The sequence below is a fragment of the Lethenteron reissneri genome, chromosome 47, assembly GCF_015708825.2.
Source record: "Lethenteron reissneri isolate LAM-NWPU_2019-01 chromosome 47, ASM1570882v1, whole genome shotgun sequence".
NCBI classification, from domain to species: Eukaryota; Metazoa; Chordata; class Hyperoartia; order Petromyzontiformes; family Petromyzontidae; genus Lethenteron; species Lethenteron reissneri.
In genome coordinates, this window is record NC_083825.1 from 3,416,927 (window position 1) to 3,438,723 (window position 21,797).

General features: G+C 47.8%; 1 protein-coding gene and 1 pseudogene across 2 annotated transcripts in view; one reads left to right on the top strand and one right to left on the bottom strand.

Annotated features, from left to right (window-relative positions):
- Positions 1-2,742: 2,742 nt before the first annotated feature.
- LOC133354375 (serine/threonine-protein phosphatase 2A catalytic subunit alpha isoform-like) lies at positions 2,743-16,669 on the bottom strand (annotated as a pseudogene).
- Positions 16,670-16,986: 317 nt separating this feature from the next.
- The window catches only part of LOC133354345 (general vesicular transport factor p115-like), a 31,164-nt gene continuing 26,353 nt past the window's right edge, over positions 16,987-21,797 (top strand). Inside the window, exons 1-3 of one of the 2 annotated variants that reach the window (XM_061571113.1) lie at positions 16,987-17,119; positions 19,694-19,780; positions 21,147-21,211. In XM_061571113.1, the coding sequence (XP_061427097.1) occupies positions 17,054-17,119; positions 19,694-19,780; positions 21,147-21,211 (218 nt within the window). In that variant the 5' untranslated portion in view covers positions 16,987-17,053. The remainder of the gene's footprint in view (positions 17,120-19,693; positions 19,781-21,146; positions 21,212-21,797) is intronic. The other variant, XM_061571114.1, reaches the window with a different exon arrangement.

Here is a 21,797-nt window from a genome sequence, read left to right on the forward strand (position 1 = left end):
AGTAATCAAACCCAATGAACGGAGGTTGGCCTCGCAGAAGGTTTTCATTGTTCTCAAATGGATCATTCATCTCCAAGGTTGAAGGATATCACCTGATTGACATTAGTTGCCCTAAACCGGTTTGATTGAAACGTTTAACTCAAAATTCGGTAACACCAAACTGGTTTTAAGCCAAAGATTGTCAAATCGGTTTCACCAACGTGGATTTACAAGTGTAGTCAATTGTTGCACTAAACCGGTTTACTGTCCTTCGTGCAAACAGAGCTCTCGTGTTGCACAACGCCAAGCCCACTGACGTAAAGACCGACGCTTCTCCACGCATGCAGCTCAAGGTAAATTCCAGCCCACGGTCCCAAACCAATGGCCAGTGCACATACATCACCCTAAATATCAAACAGCCCACAATACGAGCTGAAGCTCGTCTCGATCAAGATACACACACGGTGTCTCTTGGGCTGCCCAAGACGGGTCTAAAGCGGACTAGCTCAGTGGTTAGCTAGCAGAGCAGTTTGGTTTCTGGGTTGTGTAATTTTCTTGTTCTCTTTTAAAGCAAAATTCAATTAATGAATTTCATGCAGCATGCAACAAAAAATTTCACTTGGGGTAATGGGGTGGAAAAACATTGCTATTTTGACAGAAAAAAGCAATATTCATGAACAATTAGTTTACCAATTCTCTTTCATGGACCATAGAGAAATGGGTAGATTTAGCCATCTCGAGTGGTGCGATAATCCTGTTCTGGCCCATGTACCTATCACCACGGCTAATGATTGAACCTGCCCATGGTAAAAGTGGTCCTGGAACCAAAAAAGTGGAGAAGTGAACAGAGGGTCCTCTGGTGACGCACTAAGGTGGGATTGAGTAGGGATCGTATGCGGGTTTCGTACTTGTGGCTAGTTGGTTCAGGTAATGGGCCATCATTTCGTATCCATCATGCCAACTTAGATCAATAACGAGCAATTGTGGGCAAAGGCCTACCCACGGCAGTCAGTGATGGCAGGGTTGTTGCTGTTGCTATGTAAGGTTTTAAGAGGAATTGCAGATTACGAGTAATCTAGCAGGGCCTGCGCGACGACTACGCTTCCTCCGTCGGTGTAAGGCTAGAATTTGGTTGGCTAGTGTGCTGCCCACATCCTGCGTGCATCTTACACAAAAGCCCTTTTCAGAGATTGCCATTTCTGGTTGTTAACGTTACATGAACACTCCTGTCCAACTATGCAATCACGCGGCACGTGCAGTTATAAGGTTTATTTGTTCCCATTGGTCACCGCAGTCGAGCGTGAACACACATGCGAGGCTTAAAACAAAAGAGTAATTTGGGGTTGCAGCTACCCCAGTCGAGACCACACGCACGAGTCTGCATTTGTGGCCCGAGCGTGACCAGTGGCGCATGACCGAGGTGACTCGCAGACCAGTCTAGCAGCAAGAGCCTCGGGGAGTTCCTCCGACCAAAGACACCTTCAAGTACTCTCAGCAGCGGCGGCCAAGGCAGCTCAAAGCATCACGAAAACGTGCAGAGGGAGCGCGAGGCCGAAACCACTTGAACCTTCAGTGCTTGGGACGGAAATAAATTGTATTTCTTCATTTGTGATACAAACCTCGAAGGCCCCGCGTCATCATCATCTCCCGCAACCAATGACACTGGGAACAAGATGCAGGGCCGTGCCACTGGTGACTTCTTGGTGGTTAAAAACCCTGGGGGCGACTGGTTCGTGGGGAAGGTCTAGCTGCTTCTGGGTCAGTGTGCGGTGGATAGCACCATGAAGGCCACGGATTCTCCTACCGTCAGCTCTGCACAGCACAGGTGCCGTCACCATCACCCACAACCAGATCCAGGAGATCGCGGTGGACGTGTGACTTCTCGCAGGTGTCGCATGACCTCCTTTCTGTCGTGCAGGGCCGAGGGCAAGGCGTTAGCCCTGCCAGAGTAACCGTACCACTCAAACCGAGATGGCTACTTCGGGTAATTTATCTCTTCCTCTCTCTCATCCGGTGGGGTCTACTACAGTGGAGGGGTTCTGCGGTGGTGCGGGCACCCACCGGGGGAGCGGGGCGGTGTCGTGCAAGCGAAAAGCGGCCTTAAGACTTAAACGCAAAGGGGGACAGGGGCCGAAACTTGGATGACTAAGCCGAGCTGCAGTTTGAATCGCATCAAAATACTTTGGTTGCGGCAAGGAGGCCGCGAGTGAGGGGGGCGGATGGGTGGGGGGGGGGGAGACATGGTCGCAGGCCACCTTGCTCTGATACAAACTTCCACAGCAGATCTCACAGTAAAACAATTAAAAAGCGTACGTATTTAGCCTTTAACATTATCTTTGACCTCTGAAATAGAGGCAAAAACGTTTTGAAGCCTGAAGACAGCTTCATCCCAGCCCTGTTAATCAATAAAAATAGACATTCAGCAGAGAGAACGAATACAAACAAAATATAGAATGTTAGAGAGAGAATCAATCAAGTGTGAATGTATGTATTTCTCTGCAACCCCCAGAACTCCTTCCCACACTTCAGCAGTAGTCACAAGCACAAGTGGATTCCTAACAGCGTCTGCACTTATTTTGTTCATGCGGAATACCGATGGGTGGTAGCATTTGCGTGTTTTCCAAACGAACGGACTGCATTGAAATGATCGTTCCGTACGAACAACGTCGAAGTAAAGTGCTTCAAAAGGACTTCACAACAACGTCGTTAACATGTAGCCTGCCGTCGTGTGGATCGTAAAAAGGCGTACTGCCGTGTTCGACTGACTGAAGTGTGGGCGGGGAGCGTCGGCGATCGTCGTTAAGATGAGGTTGACGCTTATAAAACAAGAGCGGTCCCGCGAGGGGACGGTGAGACAAGGGTTGAGAGCTCCACTGAAAACGGTTTGCGACGCGGACGGAGGCCCTTGCCCTGCAGGAAGAGCTTCTGGCGCCATTACAGGAAGTAGTCGGGGGTGCGGCGAGTGACATGAGGTTCCCCTCGCCGAGGGGCTGGGTCAAACTGCAGGCTGTGGGGGGGGGGAGGCAGACACCAGGCAAACATCAAAACATTCTCCCCACCCTCCACCCCCACCTCGTGTCTCTCGCAAGTGCCGCTCAACCTCAACCAACCGCACACTCTCGCCGTGATATCATCGTCGCTTTGTGCACTTCAGCCGGTTACGTGGTTGGATAAGTACATTTCTGTTATTAATGCACATCCCATTCATCATTAATTTAAGTAAAATACCATTATTATGAATATTAATGGCGTCGGGAGCATATTTAGAATCGCTTATACTTTTTGCTAAAAACATTTTTAGAATTGCGCAAGTGGTCTTGTACAAGGGTCCCCAGTAATTCAAATCTTGCCACACACGTACCCCATTATTTTGCGGGTTACGAGACGCAAGCTTTTGACGTGTGCATGCAACCCGTGTGCGAGTAACCTGTGTGTGCCGCGTAATCTGCGCGCGTGCGCAACGGACGACTCACAAAGAGTACTTGAGAGTGTCATCGAGCTCCATGATGGCCGCCTGATTGCCGCAGCGGTAGCAGTAGTTGGGCGCGCTGAAGATGGTAACAACGTTGCGATCGTGGCACCAGTTGTAACCCTGTGGAGCAAAGCGCACGCCATCACCGAGCGAGCAGCGGAGGATATGCGCGTGGTCTGTACTCCAGCAACGCGGATTGGTGGATCGTGTAAACGTTCCGAATATACATTCCCGCGGGCGTCGAGGTGCCATGCAGAAGGTGTACACACAAGTGGACTAAGTGTCCATATTTTCATCGGTGGGTTTTCACCCACAAGTATAAACACTGGTGATTAATTGGCCGAAAACATCATAAAAGTAAAATCGAGTGGAGCAGAACAAAGAGTCCTTGGGCAATGTGGCTCTCTTGGATAAATAAAAAAATGCACGGGTAAGGGTGCCGTGATATAATGTTGCGTGATGCATTATATCAAGATTTCTCAATGACACGACGTCTAATTTCACAATACGGCGATTGCTGCCTATTGTCAGTGTCCCCTATTGTACTCGTTATTGTGTTGCTTTTTTGCTTTGTACAAATAAACCATGCTTAAACAGATCTTTAACCGCAGTTGACTTTATGCTCATCTGTAATAGCTTTGTTTTGGATGACCCCAGGAAAATATGTAACCGATTGAGGTCACGACCCAACATTGCGTACATTCTCTCGCTATTGCCGTGTAGATTGCCGCTATTGCCAAACCTGCTGCAGGGTTCACGATTACGACATCACTTCTGAGCTGTTCCCACAATAACGTACCGCCGCGTGCATCGGGTGACGTCACTTTTGTTGCCATGAACACAACTTAAATGATTACGCACGTTTTTGAACCATGAAAATTTTGAAATTCCAAACAATGATCTGAAATTGTCCATAACAAAGCATGTGAATGTTTTTAAATCAGAAAGTCATCGTTAACTTCTACATGGACAGACCCACTGTTTTGTCTGTATATTGGTTTTCAACCTATGAGATTCGGCACGCCACCGCCCCCCAAAAGCCTTTTATCATCAAGGCTGCGGCCAAGATACCGTGCAGGGGAAATATCAAACGTATACAGCGATCGTCAGTGCCACATTATGAGAACACGCTAAACACAACACAATAAATGCATAACTATCACTGCGTTGACTAAGAGGCATGGACATGTGACCTCTCTATTGTGGGCTAAGTAAACTGGGCAAGAGGGTGGGGGGGGGGTTAGGCACTGGGGGGGCTGCCACACCAAAATGGTTGATGACCATTTTAAAATATTAGATAAAATGGAACTGGTCAAACTTCCCAATGTAGCAGGACCCTCCTGATCGCGAGTCTTGAGTCTCAGCGTGGCTGTACAGGATCAACAAATTAATGGAGGATGGCATGGCAAGGGGTGGGGGGTGGGCGAAGGAGGGAGGCACAGGCACAGCAAGCGGGTAGTGACCTCCATGACGAGCTGGTGGGCACGTGACACAAGTGTCAGCCCGTTGCTGTGGTTGAACGTTTCGGAGATGTCCTGGCCGAATGTGTAGCCGGCGCCCGCGGGGAGATGCCCCAGCCTCCACGGTCGTCAGGGTCCGACCACAGCAGGTCACACATGGGGCCCTACGCCACATACATACACACAACGATCAACATTCATACTTACACAACATACAACAGTCAAAAACTATGCACCCAACATAGATACAACATACAACGTTCAACATTTTACGCATAAAATACACAACATACACAATATACACAATAAACACGTACATTATGCAGTCAAACACAATGTTCAACATTCACAAAGACATTTCCTCCCGTATAGTTTTTGGCAGACTATTGGGCAAATCCTTTTAGCGAGCACTTATGAAAGCCAGCACGGCACACAAAGGGGTGGGTGACCAAGACCACACACGGCCGCCTTTGTTTCCCCAGTGATGATCTTTACACAGCACACGAGGTACTTGCATTTAAAGCTGAGTCGACCTAGGGGAGACCCATGACAGGTTCAGATTTTCTTCACTTTTGTTGGTAATGAACGGGAATCGTACTTGGGTCGCTGGTTTCGTAGCAGTGCGTCAACCACTACACTACCCTCCCGAGTGCAAACCACACAGTCACATGCACACATTATAGACACGCCACACATGCACTCCACACGCATGTGCAGTCCACATAGCATAACCTGTGATTTAACATTCTTCACCTAATTTGAGTAATCATAGCTCATTTTAAGTCTGCAAGCCTCTTAAATCATAAACAAGGATTATGGAATATTAAAATGTTTTTTTCTTCTTCTATGCACGCTATGTTGGCCCGAATGGAGGCCAATTCCAAGTAGTAGAAGCTCAGGTGGCCAAGTAGCACAGCGAGCGGCTCGCAATCGCAAGTTCAAATCCTGGTTGGGGGTTTACTCGGTTCACATCGTCCCTTCCAGCGTCAACAATCAGAATATTTATTCACACTGGAGGAATCCGATGAGTTACAAATCTCTTTTTCACAGATGAGAATAACGCAAGTGCCACTTTGATGTGGTTGTGAACGTACTTGCTCCCATCATAGGAATGTGGAAGTTTCGCCACAGGCTCAGAGGCTGTTCAAGAGGATAGGAGGACCAATGATCTCAATACTTGAAATATCGCTTTGGCAATGCCTTCCTGAAAGCGAGCCGCGAGCCCAGATGAGGCTTTATAGAATAAACTATTTTTTGTATTTCACCAGGTGAGGTCCACCGAGTTGATCATTGGTTTTTTACCCTTCTATCTGGCAACAAAACTGACACCTTTTTTACAAGGAGTCATGTTTACATAGACCACAATACCTGCAGTCATAATGCAAACAAAAACATAACTCTGATAATGTATGCACCGTCCTTCAAGTTGATTGGTCCACAATCGATACAGCTTTCCTTAGAGCCAAAAGGCGCAAAAAAGGTGTCAGTTTTGTTGGCAGATGAAAGGGTAAAAAACCAATTATCATATTTTTTACTGGCAAATGAGGTTCCAATGGTGTCCACCGAGTTGTTTAGCTCTTTTTCAGAAGCAACCTGGCCACAAATGATAACTCAAACACATCAACGGAATATGGTGTGGCGCAGAATCCCATGGCAGGCTGGTCGGACAGAGGGGGGACAAAGAGCCGGCAGCAGTCATCACTTTTGACTTTGTCCAAGTTTCTCGTGAAGGGGGATGGTGGGGGGAGGGGGAAGGGGTATCCGTACCTCATGAGGGACCTCTTGCAGACGGTCGAGAGCTCGGATGTGGTCCAGCGTGTCGATGGAGGGGGAGAGGCCTCCGTGCAGGCAGAAAATCTACACGGCACACGTGCGCCACCACACACCATCGTCAACCAATCTCACTGGGCGGCGCATCCCGGCAGTGCTAACTCATTCTCCTTCGCAGAGGAATTGTTGTGCTTGTGAGAATCAATCAGTGAGGAGTGCAGGCTGCAGCATGGACACCATGCAGGAGAAATTTCAAATGTGCGCGGGCCACATCAGCGTGGTGTTACGGCCAAAAAACACTTAATACACGATATGAAACAAATACCTATCACCGCACTTGAGGTGCGGACATGTGATCTCTCTGTATTGTGGCCTTGTAGCCTTGTGCGAGGGATGGGGGGGTATGCGGGTGACAGTGCAGGGACCAGTCTTCATTGGGGAGGGACACCATAACAAAAAGGATGGGGGGCACCACTGATGAAATATTTATGCAAATTTTTTTCCAATGTTACCTTTGCGACAAATGGGACAAAGGACAGGTGAACCAAAGCAAGCAGAACAATGAGAGGTTACACACAAAACCAAACCATGACCTCGAACCATAACAATTCCTCTTATAGCACACGGGCAAGAATTGTTAGAAAGATAATCACTGCACAGTCAACAAAACCCAGTGCCAATTTCCACTGAGAAAGAACGCCCCTACCACCCTCCTCCTGCCCCCCCCCCTCCCGCCGCCATGTGAGATCCAGCAAGGGCCAGTCTCTATATCCGGACCCCTGCTGCACACGTTGAGCCCACCGGAGCAGAACAGCAGCGCCGGCTCCACCGGAGGCGTGCAAGCGAGCTCTTACGTTCACATGATCTCAACTCAATTACGATTGCCCAACATCCGATCTGGCGCCACACACAGACACCCAGAGCGAGCGCTGCTGGCCGTCCATTGCTGCACACAGCCGTGCCTTTCATGGTTGTGGTTTTTTTTTCTTCTTCTCTTTTGAGAGTCGGTGAAAATTACGTTTAAAATTCGAAAATAAATCCAAACGGTCGGACGATGGGGCCCGGCCACACAGCGCCGAGCATTACCGACTGCGTTCTAACAGGGAAGTGATAACTTGAGGCTGAAGTTTCAGGGAATTACCCGACTTAAGGTTTCTGTTTGTGTGCGACTGCCAATCAATGGAGGTCAGTACAGAGAATATTTTTGTTGAAGTAAAGCTTTGAAATATAACACGCGTGAAGCGACTTACACCACATCTCAAACACTTAGAAGGGCACCCACCCCCCGAAGGGGCAGCTGTCCCTGTGCGGCACAATGTTTACTTGGCATCTGGTCTGCAACCGGATTATTCCTCTACCAGTGGGGGAAGGGTGCCAGGCGATGACTGCCATATATAACCTCAATGGAGTAATTTTTAAGGAGTCCACGCAAAACTCTGTAATTTGTTTGATTTCCTATTAAGACTATAAAAAGTGCACAATTATGCGAGGCAGCAGGACACACTGCTAAATTCTGCACTGCCCAGTGGCTCTTACCTGGCGCTGATCAAAGGCATACACAACAGCAAGAAACGACAACTCATTTCTTTAGAACTACTTTAGCGTTAAGTTTGTCGTCCTTACCCGGCACCTCCGATTAGCACGGTTGGCAAAGCACGGTGCGAAAGAAATTCAACATCGTACCAACTTCAAAATCAGCACCACGCTCGCACCTGTCTGTCGACGAGCGCCGTGAGGGGGAGGAAGTCGAAGAGGTCGGTGAAATACTTCCACACGTTGGCGTTGCCGTACTTGCGCAGGCACTCGTCGTAGAAGCCGTAGACCTGGGTGATCTGTCGTGACTCGTGGTTCCCGCGCAGGATCGTGATGCGTTCGCGATAGCGCACCTGCCAGGGAGCGGCGCGCGCAAACGCCGCGTCACACTCGGCGCACACGCAATACACACTCGTGGCAACCCAAGTTGTAAGCGTTGCGCGTTTTTCAATGTAATTTATCACCGCTAAACAAACGTGTTCCTCACTTGCGCCATTTAACTATTTTTACTTTTTTATTTTACCAGGTAAGGCTCAATGAGCTACGTAGCTCTTATTCAACAGTGACTGACCGCAAATGATGGCTCAAAGAAATGGCTTATCATGTTGACGATTATAGCATACATACATAGCAGTCAAAAAAATCCACACCACCACGGGGAGAACATCCAAACTCCGAATATACAGTAGGCGACAGGGTGGGGATTGAACCCATGACCCTCCTGTATACCAGACGAGGTAGTTAATATTAACAGTCAACAGTCAGTACTCTTTGCCTATAAACACGGTGACGCACTGCATGTCGACACCAGTCCAGTGCTTGCTTGTGCTGAATCAGTGCTGCTGGGATTATTTACCCCCAGAAGGCCATGTGTGAAAGGTTATATTTGCCTGTTTCTAAATGTAACTTCCTCACTGCCGCGAAGAGAACGTGGTTGTCACACTCGCGCCATGAGTAAAAAGTCAGAGTGATTTCCGGCTCGCATGACATATTGAGGTGCTGCTCAATGCTGAGCCAGTGGTGAAAATTCCACGTTCCTATGGTGGGGGGCGAGTCCATCGATAGGGCAACCAACAGTAACTTCCCAATTAGGCTCCCGCCTGGTTAATGGTCATGGAACTGACGGCAAAACTAAAACAAATTCACAGTCCATCAGTCACACACGGCTTCAAGGAGTGCATAACTTAAGCACCATTGTTTCACAAGCAAACTCCATTTAGGGCTATCGTGCTATTGACGAATGTGTAGAGTATGTCTTGTGTGCTTGTGCAACACTGACAAAGCAACATCACCAAAAATACTTGTTTGACACAGGTTGAAATTTCACGTTTCGAGTTTACAAATTTAATTTAACCAGTGCGAGAACTAAAGGGACAGGAGGAATAATGGGGACAAGACTAAAGACAAATGTCGTCTCATTGAAAGAGTGACCCTGGGTCAGGAAATCAACGAGTGGCCTCTGCTCCCAACTAAGGGGTGCCGCGGTGGCGAGGTGTCAACTACCTCGCCTGGTATAAAGGAGGTCGCGAGTTCGATCCCGACCTTGACATCTGTATATTTGGAGTGTGCATACTCTCCCCGTGGTCGCATACATTTTTTCCTCCGGATCCTCCGGGTTTTCCCTCAACATTTTAGAAACATTCGTTTAGAGTATTTGGCTGCAATACACATGATAAACCACTTCATTGGGCTATCGTTGGTGATAGCCAGCTCGCTCCTGAAAGAGCTATATAGTACAAGTAAAATAAAAATAGTTTATAGCTTTTATAGTTTGTCTCCCCATCTTTACCTTGAGCGCAACGAGCAGCGACACAGTCTCCACCGAGTAGTATCCCCGGTCCACGTAGTCGCCCATGAAGAGGTAGTTGGTGTCCGGGGACTTCCCGCCGATGTTGAAGAGCTCGATGAGGTCATGGAACTGGCCGTGGACGTCCCCGCACACAGTGACGGGGCAGCGCACCTCCTGCACATTCGACTCCTTCGTCAGGATCTCCTTGGCCTGAGAGAGAGTGGAGGGGGGAGAGATGGGGACGAGAGGGTGGGGGGGGCCTGACGGTGAGCGAGATTCGCCGGCATCGCATGGCACCATCAGCACCGCTCGCTCATTTACTCAAATATGAAAACATAAATATGCTCGCTCACACCATTGCTGGCGTAAGAGGGCCTCCAGTAGGGAGTTCTAGAGAGCCCCTTTAGAGAATATTTAGCCATCCAGACCAAGCGTCCACCCTATATCATCCGATTTTACTGTATCCACATTTTGCCGCACCACATGCAACATGTCAATCAACTGGGTGGTTTCCTAAACAGACAAATTACAACAAAAATGTATAAATTATTGAAATGCTGAACACTCAGATGCGGTCGACAAATTTTCTTTGATTTTGGGCTGTTAGTGGATCGTGGCTTGCCGGGGGGCTACAGAACTCAGCAGGTATGTTGTATTTTTTACGCATTTGCCGAGCAGACGCAATGGTTGCTACATGTTGAGTGGCCAGCAACACACGCAGCGTGATCAGAGTTAAAATAGACAAGTGTTAACCTTTCTTGAATTGAGCAAGGATAAAAAGATTTTGGGAAACTAAAGAGACAAGGAGGAGAGGGGGAAATACGAGGGGAGGAATTCCAGACTGCAGCAATGCAGAGAAAGAAGCAGAAATAGAAGCGAGGTAACAACTTGCAGTTTGGTGTGGATGAGTATGTATATTGAACTTCTTTTCACCATACGTAGCCAACCGAATCGGAGGTGCAATGAGTGTGGTATGTATAGTATAGAGGCTCAACACAGCATAGGCGGTACTAAAAATGGATCAATCCAAGCATGTGGATGGAACATGTACTCTTAATAACAATGCTATACACGTCCGCTCGTTCTTTTGGCCGGTACCGTTCCAACCGTTATATATACTCAAAGCCAGTAGTGTCCAATCAAATGTCCATGACAGGAGGACGAGATGCACAACAGATACTGCTGCTGCTATGATACAGCCATGATGGAATAATTTAAATGCCGGCTTGTTCTGTTCTGTGTTCTACGGGTTATTTCGTATCACCATGGGCTCCCTGCCTCTTCCATCTAATTCACAACTGCTAATTCCGTATAACTTTAGTCGCAATTGTATTTCGCAACGTATCATCGTCTCTTTACATACTGAGTGTCATTTATCCTGAGCAGGGTTTTGTTACAGGAAATACATTAAAGTTTTATTCATTTGTGCGTGCGCAGTTGTTTTATTTAAATTTTGTATTGATATTATTTAGCGCAGTCTTCATCAGTGCCGATCCATTTGAAATATTCTGCTACGTATTGACATTATGCAAAAAGGAGTTATGACGGCTGGGCGATTCTCAATTTAAATTATTAATGCTGTACGTCGTAGCAATAACGTCTATGTTATTGGGGCTATGTATCAATACTGTATACAGTGACAATTCACATTGTCACTGTTAAACTCGGTGACAATGTCTGGGTATAGATTCTATTCACAGTAGCTATGTCTAGGTATCAATATTCCATAGTAGTTACGTCTATGCTATAGACACTAATCAACGCAGTATGCAGTCACGCTGTTTATACTGTAACATGTGTTACTATTACAATTGTTTATCCAGGAAATCCTCTGCGAGTCTCAAGACTATTTTTCAAGAGGGTCCTCCTTTATTGAGCTATCATTTGTGGCCAGGTTGCTTCTGAAAAATAGATTTATACCTCAGTGGGCTTTAACGAGTAAGATGGGGATGGTTAAGTTTCATTTGTATTGTGTTTTTGGTGGTTAAATTTCGATTTAAGCTTTCGTGGACTGCAGGGATTCATCTTCTGGTTCTTTCGGTAAAGTCACGTAGAATGGAAATAATAAAAGAATAAATAAAACATGATAAATAATTCTCACGACGTTTCGGCCACAACGCACGCAGCCGTCCTCAGGTGAAGAACAGGTCTGTCGGGAAGACAGCGTCTGGTGATTCGTTTACCTTTCTTGTAATTTGCACTACTATGTTTTTGTATTGTTTGTTGTAACGTTCTTTACCCGCCACACTGGACATCTGTGAAGAGCTTTATAAACTCATCGGATTCCTCCAGAATAAATACATATTCTAATTGCTGGGTGTTTTCCCAATTAAGCGATTTCAGTTTTTTTATTTGACCAAGACGCCAGCATACACTGGCCTACTCTTTCATGAATGATGCTACAGGATCTTTAACATCTATGGTTAAGCAAACAGTACATATGTTATGGTTATCACACCCAGGGTGTAACCAGGGGCGGCCTGTACAACACGAACAATCTGCGAACAAACCTCTGCAAACAATGCTGTGCAGATTATCAATGCTGTACAAACACAGTAACTAAGTCAATTTTGTTTATCCAAGTGAGAAATCGAGATCAGTTAAAGTCTTAGTTGCAAGAGGCGACCAGGGTGACCAAACAAATACAATTTACTTACTAAAAAAAAGGTATAATTTCTCATGCGACACCAATGTGTCGCATGAGAAATTATAAATATTTAATAAACAACCCAGTTTAATTAATACATTATCTGTAGCACAAGTTGGCTCGGGCAGATCTTTTTAGTCCGATCATGGCACAATTTGAATTGTTACAGAAAACATATACAAGTCGACAAGGATATGTCAAAGTCAATTGAAGTTATCAAAGAATCGAAAGTTTAGCATCGCGTTGTTATTCATAATGGGATAGTAGCCAAGGGACATTCTTGAAGTGACGGAACACCACGAGCTTGGGGCATAAACAAAAAGAGAGTGAAACCCATGAGAGATTCCTTCTGTCCTTGGTACAGTGGACACGGTGTTGTGGGCTTCTACGTTCGAGGGTTTTGGTAATGAATAACGCTTGGGATTTTGTAAGGGGTTGCGTTATGCTTGTATGCATGAAAATAATCTTGCACCCAATGAATCTCCCCTTGCCAATTGAAAGAGCATGATAAATGGTCTTAGAATAAAAATACATGAGTGGAATACCGTAGTTTGTAAGATAAAGAGTTTGGGCAGAATGAGATAAGGTTTGGCTAATCCAATGGTGTTATTGCTTGATTTGCATGTCACCAGCAGAGTCTATGACATGTACAGAGGTAGCATCTATCTAATGTTTTAGCGAAAGATATTTCGTTTCTCTACAAATTTCCAATAGTACATTTTTAATGACTTTCTTAAATACTCTTGACGAAGATTGAAGATGAGATGAGAATCGAGCCAGATGCCAAGATACTAGTTGTAGAAGGAAAGATGTTCAAGTGCTGTGCGACAGAGTGGTCATGGGCAAATTTTCATTGGCTCGGAGCTTTCTTAGACCAGGGGGCTCATAAAAGGAACACGCTTGGTCTTGTTTTCACTCAGGTGACATTAAAGCGATAACATTTTTTGGATGGTTGTGAAATCGTCTTGTTTTAGTTGTACATGAATGTAGATGGCTGGCGTATAATCATGTCATCGGCATAAAGTTGAACTTCAGAATGAGCTATAGTTGATGCTATGATATTGTATGTTGAAACGTCTTTCGCACCGTACTCAGCCAACCGTGCTAATCGGAGGTGCGTTGGAAGGACAATCGAAAACACAAGCAGAATTTGTTTATTGAATGAGAATAGGACTGAGCACAGAATCCCGTGGAACACGTTTGGTGAGTGAATCAGAAGGTTGACCATGGTGGATGGGGGTTGGGGAAGGAATCCAGGCTCCTGGGCAAGTAGAAAACCAGCGACTTCCGGCTATGCAGATATTCACGGAGAGTTTTGAGAGGCCATTGTCGATTTCAGCAGACAGCAATGTGGGGGGGCTGGCTGGGATTGTGATTCAGTGGATCCCGAGTATTTGGGGGTGATATGCCTTCGTTTATAATGCTGTACACAGTAACAAAGGTATGAAATTCTAGATTTGAAGCTTTCGTGAATGCAAGGATTCATATTCTTAGGTTTTTTTCGGTAAAGTCACGTAGGTAAAAATTAAAATTAATAAAAGTAAAATAAAAATAACATAAAAATCACGACGTTTCGGAGGCAACACAAGGTATGAAAACTAAGAACAGGTTTTACCCTTTCTGGCAGTAAAACAGGAGGCGTTAAGATAGAAATCTTTTGCAAGGAATCGTCTGCATTAACCACACACGGATTTGTGGTGAACATGCAAACAAACATTCTCTGATAATATATGTTGCATTGTCTTTGGAACTGATTGGTCTACACCTAGAGACAGCAGTCTTCTTTAGGGCCGAGTCTCATGAGCGTCATACCAGAGCACGCCAAAAGGCGAACAGCACAAAGACAATGCACAATCAGAGCACATTTTGTTTCGGGGTGAGCAGCTACAAAATGAGATCTTTATCCAGTACCAAGGCATTAAAGGCGAAACCTATTCTGCTTTTTCATATTTTGATACTAGCAACAAGGCCCATTTAGTACAATAGTATTGTTATTCTTGATTCTATCGGTAAAGTCACGTAGAAGGGAAATAATAAAATAATGAAAATATACAAATTCTCACGACGTTTCGACTGCAACACAATCATCATCAGGTGTGAAATCCACATCAAGATTTCACACCTGATGACGATTGCTTGTGTTGCAGTCGAAACGTCGTGAGAATTTGTATTGTTTTTATATTTTGTTAATATTTTTATTATTTTATTATTTTCCTTCTACGTGACTCACCGAAAGAACCAAGAATATGAATCCCTGCAGTCACGAAGGCTTGAAATAAAAAAATAGTATATTCTTAGATTTTTTCGGTAAAGTCACGTAGGTAAACATTCAAATTAATACAAGTAAAAAAATAGTATCTTTATGGAGCGTATCTGTTCAAAGCCCCGCAAGTCAACATTTGCACACAAGGTGGAGGAACAGGGGTCGGCCAACCATAATAACATGAGCCATTATTTTTTTTCCGATTCCGTTAAACAACTCGATATTTTAAGAGCCGCAATGCATGTGAACACGAGAGGACCCTGAAGAAAATAACGCAACGAAGCGGTCGTGAAGAGCCGCAGGTTGCAGACCCCTGATCGAGAACTCCCAATCCCTCACCCCCTCTCTCCCCATCGCAATGCGTTAGGTGGGGGGGGCATCCATTTAGAATGTACGCATGGAGGGGGAGGGTTAACCCAAATGAGTACGCTTGTGTATGGGGGGGGGGGGTCTACTGACAATGTACGCATAGTAAACGGGAAGGGGGGGGGTGAAGCCTCGATAATAATTTGTCTATATTGGCCTTCAAATTAGCTAAATCGTCCGGCGGGGTGTAAAAAGTACGCGTTCGTACAGGGCGAGGGGAGGTCAAGTTGACATTTTTGCGTACGTACTAAATCGATGGCCCCTTACTGTTCAAGTCCAGGCTCACACCCCCGTCTCTTTGTTCCTTTCGTTTCGGTCCGCCCGCCCAGAAATATACATCAATAACATCGGCCTGCATTGGCAACGTTTCGAGCAAATGGTCCGTCATGGTTGTAATCCAGGGTCCTTGATGCATGAACGCGTCACCCATTATGTGTTTTGTTCACCACAATAGCACCTTCCATTTTTGAGTTTCGCGAGTGCCATTTGATGTACAATCGCATCCAATCCGTACGTTAATGTACAAGTCCACACATTAATAAAAAAATAAAACCATTGTATGCGGGGCACGGTATAATATCCGCCCACGTTATTTCGAGCCACCCCTATACTGCTCTCCGCAAGTCCCCAAGGTACTGAATGGGGGGCGGGGGTTGAGGGAGCCGGTCTCAAGAGAGCGAGCGGCGACACTGAAAGCCGCCGCCGAACTAGGAAAATTGGGGGGGTACGCGGAGCGCCGCGGCCTCGCGGGCCTCTGCCCAATGGCAGCGCCCGACAGGGGAGACCCGTCGCGCCTCTCGGCAAATGGAGAAAGGCGGCACGGAACAAACTCGGCAGGTCCCCACCCCACCCCGCGGCCTCCTGCCCAATGGGAGCGCCCGACACGGAGCGAGCCGGGGCTACCGGAGCCTCCCCTAGCCCAGTCTCCCGCCTTACCCCGTTATGGCGCCGCCTCTACACCCCACCACAAACCCACCACAGGGTGCGGGAACCGGTAGAGGGATGGAGGAAGAGAGACACGGGGTAAATGGGGGGGGGAGACGATGCGAGCTGTGGTTCCCGCGTTCTCACGAACACCTCCCGCGCGCTTTGCCTTGCGGCCCGAGGCCTCGCCCATCCCGCCCGCCTGCCTGCCCGGTCACCCACCTTCTCGCATAGCGTCTTCACTTGGCCCTCGGACAGCTGCTTGCACTCGGACAACTGCTCGATCCACTGATCCAGTTCCTTCACCGAGGACTTTTCCTCCATGGTCGATTTTCGCCGCGCGGCGTGGTTCGCGTACGAGCGGGCGCCGGTTCCTCCTCCTCCTCTCGACTGAGCAGCTCAGCGGGTCTCTCTCGCCTCTTCTTCTCCCCTACCGCGGCAATGGCGGCCAGAGACACGTGACGTCACCGCCTTCCTGTCGTAGAACGTCACGACACGCCCTCTCGTGACGTCACCGCCGCCACACCCCCACCCTCCCCGAGTCCGATGTTAAGTACCGCCTCTACATGACGTCATGCAACTGCCCACACCCCCCTTTGGGATAACACGCCCCTCCCTAATTTCTCGTGACGTCACACGGATTATCATGTACAACGTCACCCCCCCTTCACCTGAAAATGAAGCCACGCCTCTTTGTGACGTCACACGAGTAGGCGTCGCCTAACGACGTCACGCCCACCCCGCCCACTACTCCAGTGAGTGACGTCACGCGGCCTGCAGGGAGTAGGAAGGCCGCGCGTTCCGCCGTGCCGCTCGCCGCATCTCCCTCGTCCCCCCTCCCCGCGTCGCCATGAATTTCCTCCGCGGTGTCATGGGCGGACAGGCCGCTGGGCCGCAGCCCACGGGCGCCGAGACGGTGAGAGACGGCCGCGCGCAACGGGCTCACACGGGGTGGGAGGGTGGGACGGGGCGAGGCCGTGTGGTGCTAGCGGCCTCTGCCCGCGCGGGGGCGCGCCGAACCCGCGGAATGAGCAGGAGAGGCCGCTGCTCGAGTGAAGGCCGCGGCCTCGGATGTTGACGTGTCAGACCCCTGTCGTAGGGAGCCGCGCCCCGGCCACTTCTCGAGGTCCCCGTGGCCCGGGGTCCCCTCTCCCCTGGCTCACGACGCACAGAGCTCTGCTGTCCTGGCTCGCCTTCGCTGCATTCCCCTCTCTGGGGCTCTCTTACCCTGTTTTCCCTTTCCTAGTCGATGTTTCCCCTTGGTCTCGCCTGCGTCTTCTCCTTCATTGCATTCCCCTTCCTGGTCGTCCTCGCCCTGGTTGAACTCGCCTCCCAGGTCCTCGTTAAACTTGACGGCACTTTTCCTCGTCTCGCTTCCCTTGGTTGGACTCCCACGTCCCACGTCTGACATTCCGTGGATTTCCCTTAATCTACATGTTCTTGGTTGCACCTCCTACTCTCTGGGTCCCGATTGGTTTCAAAACCCTTCCTTGGTATTCCAACTCTTGGTATCCCCATTTTCCTTCGTCTCCTCCAAAGGAATTCTTTCCAGCTTTCCCCTAACACTGGTTGGACTGCATCCCCCCCTCCTGCACTGGTCCCTGGACCCTGAGCGCTTATGTGGCGCCCCGGAGTTTGTGACACGTCATTCGTGCGGACGCGTTCAGAGTTAACTCGGAGCGCCCGCGACAACTTAATCCTTCCTCGTCTGGCTGCCGTTCCGCGTCAGTGTCCGATTGTAATCGGGTTCTTTCTCACGCGCATCGACGATGCATATGCACGAGAGACACAAAGCCTCGCCTTGCATACAGTTCTTATGGCCACGCGCCGTGAATACCGCCTCTTAGCAGATGCACGGTGGAATCGTGGCCCAGTGGTTAGTGCACTGTGCTATGAACCCGCTGACCCGAGTTTAGAGTCCATGCCGTGGCTTAAATCGATGGCGAGCGATGGTCTGAACCGGTCATACTCCCAACATCTACCCCCCCCTCCCCCGGCAACATTTACCAGCCCGCACGTACCAAACTGGTGAAGTATGGTCGAGCAACTCCCATAGCGGACAACAGTGGATTCACAAAATGCTGTTTTGTATTTATATATTAAACAGATGCAAGCATGGTAGCCACAATGTAACACGTAACATCAGCACATTCGTCATTAACACGACCACAACAGAACACATCCTGACATTTCTGCCAACGGAGAAAGGTCGGAACGAGTACAGTACCTTGTATTTGAATATAGCACTGTATACTGCTATGTTAAGCCAAGTGATTTCTCATGATCAAAACATCATACAACTGCAGAGTCTGGAGGTCCTTCGAAGTAGGATTGTTAAATTTAGGTTTTTTTTCGTTACCAGTAACCGCTTGAAAAAAAACTTAGCGGTTTGCCGCACTTTAGAAATGTCTAGAACAATAAACATAACACGTGTTGACCTTCTCAACTTTGAATGGAAGGATACTACCGAAGGTGTAATGGTTAGTGCACTGGACTTGCAATGTAGAAGGTGGCGTTCACCATAGGAGGGCGACTCTAGCCTCGCCACACACGGGGAAGGGCTTCGTGAAATCGACGTGCTGTGCGAGCCGCATTGATATTTCTACAAGTGTTACCGAGTGGACGTTTCTGTGCCGAGAGATATTGACAGTTGTATATTTTCGGTCAGGTTGCGCGGCATTAATGCTGTGTTTCTTTCTCATTGCGAGAGACCCGCTGTGTCTGTCGCATTCCTGTGATGCACCACGCAGTCTGTTCTAGTTTGGGTTCTTGGTAAATAGCTGCCATTCACACAGTATCGGCGGCCGTGCTAGACCGATTATAATAAATACGTTTCGCGTTCCGAGCAGTATTTGTGCATCTTATTTGCGGCAAAGAAAACACGACGTGAATGTTGTTGTTTGATTAACAAAAAATGTGATCTCAACTGCAGGGACAAAGTACAAGGGCTGTAGTCCAGACTTATCACTTCTATTTGGCAAATGACGCAATCCTGCATGGTAAAAAAAACGCAGCAGATTTGCGGACTGGAGATGTGAAGGCAGGCTGAGCAACAGTGCAGATACCTTTGGTGAATAAATAAAATAGAGTAAGCAGACAATATGCTTCACCCAGCATATCTGTCCCTCCACATCAAAAATGTAAATATGTCTTGCTCATCCTATCAGCCGCATTGTTTTGTGATGGTGCACACATTCAGCTGCATTGGTTCAACACAAGCCAAACTCTGGCCTGTTTTTGATATTCAGTGTCTCATGCACTGAGTCGGGCCATGAATCAAACTGGTGAACTGCCAGATGAGTATATACGCAGAGACCTCTGTTAGATATGGGTCCTAGGTTGAATAAAACAACCAAATAATATGTAACACAAATGAACCACACTGACGCTAATGATAACCCCAGATTCAGGCAAGGTGGATCAAGGTGACCCAGGTGAGGGACCTGTTGGTGCTGAGCCCTGTGTGTGTCTGCGTGTGTGCGGGGAGCAGGTGCAGAAGTTATGTGACCGTGTCGCGTCCTCCACACTGATCGAGGACCGGAGGGGTGCCGTGAGGGCTCTCAAATCGCTCTCCAAGGTTAGGAGAGCACTCCTCCATTGAACAAGCACATGGGATTAATTTCCATGTGTATTGTATCCACACACACTTACAAAGTATATACTGAATGCATCACGGCAATGCTAATAGTAATCAGTCACATATTGTATCATATGTGGAATATTCGCCCCAAGGTGCCTTTATAATAACCTTAATTTAGTAGCTGGAATGGATGACATGAAACTATTACCATATCTTCAGGATCATAAGATGCTCTGGAAAGTAAGGCACATCCCACACTTAGTGCCAGTATCAATAAGTTGATACGAATCTGTCCACACACCCAGTAACACTCACACGCCTACCGGATTATAATATGCATCCTCAACTCTTCCTTTATACTACAGGTGGAGAAATTGTGTCTCATAATCTAGACATTACGGCAATCATATGCAGCATTCAGTAATTTACCACGCTTGCTACTTCTCAATCCTCACAATAGAGGGCATCGCATGTCACCATAGCACACTTAAACGCGTGTCATGCTGCGGTCATTTTTAATATGCCTTACCAAAGAGCCATGGTCTGACAAACAGCCTTAACTTAAAATCAGACGAAGAAAGACGTGCCCCAATTTGTGCCGTCCGTTATTTTTGCAGCAATGTCGGCGCTAATTTGACACATGCTTTGTCCCGCGGCGGGAGCCACATGGCTCAACAGAGACCACCAGGAGAAGCCAGCTTCCCGATCATCGTGGTTGGGGGTTATAGGGGGTAATGAGCTGCATGAGATGAGTTCCCCGTGAAGACCCCCGAGTGTTGCCTTGCATTAGGCTTGCCGTTCTCAGCTGATTCGTAGCAGAACTAATGAGCCGTTGTGTTCAATTAGATATCACCATCATCCTTTGTACTCTTTGTGTCCTTCCCAGCAGCGTTTAAATCGACGACCACGTTGCGCTATGTGCCGTGCATCTAGAAACGCAATGTCTCTCCCAAGCGTGCTTTTAAGCCTGATTGTTGACATCATGTATGCTCGCCGGGATGTTTGCTATTATAAGCTCTGTAAAAAGAGATGGGCTTAATTAGTGTCCCAGACTGCAGCCGACATCACGCTGGCCTTGTGTGTACGTGTGTGCTCTGCTCTCCCACTCACGACAAATAAAGTGACGAATATCTGTTCTGGGCTTCCTCTTGTTTGATTCAACCTTAAATGAGTGCCTGGTGCTGTGTGTAAATATCAGCACTGGGATACAAAGGCGGCCGGCGTGGTGCTAGCCACCCACCCTCTCGTGTGCCATGCCTGCCTGAATAGGCACTCGCGAACAGCATTTTCCCAACTGCTAAGGCTATATGGGGGACATTTGATATTGTTTAATCCCTGAGCTTAACGGTTTTGCTCATTGTAGAAGTACCGCATGGAGGTCGGCACGCAAGGCATGGAACACCTTCTGCACGTCCTGCAGACTGACCGGTACGCACACACCCCTGTGTGTCGCTGCTCTGCTCACCAGGATCCTGGCTGCACAGCTGCACACGTGCATTTGCATCACAGATGCAAAGATAGGGACGTACGTTTCCTATGCGAGGTTCCAGCCCAGTGCCCGGACACTCCACTCCTGTCTTTCCACGTGTCTATCACTCACGCCAGCTGCACATCCTCATCCAAACACACGAGTGGATTGTTTTTTTTTTACTTTCCACAGTTACTGAGCACAGCGGCCAGCAACAAACGGCACTGTAGAATTCTTACAGAAGATTAGATTTGACATGTTCCTTGATTTGGGCAAGATTATTTTCTAAGAGCTCTGGAAAAGAGACGGTCTGGAGAGAATTCCAAAGTGGAGCAGGGCGAGGGAAGAATCAGAAGGAGAAGTGAGGTGACCTGCAGCGTGGTGAGTGGACAAGGGAATAGATGGGTGAGCAACTGATTGAGTGGGGAACTGAATTAATTGGTGGGTGAGTGGGTGAGGGAGTGAATGAGTGTGTTGGTGGGTGAGTGTGTTGCTGTGACCTCCGGTGCAGGGATTTAACACAAGGGTTGTGAATGAGAGGGCGGG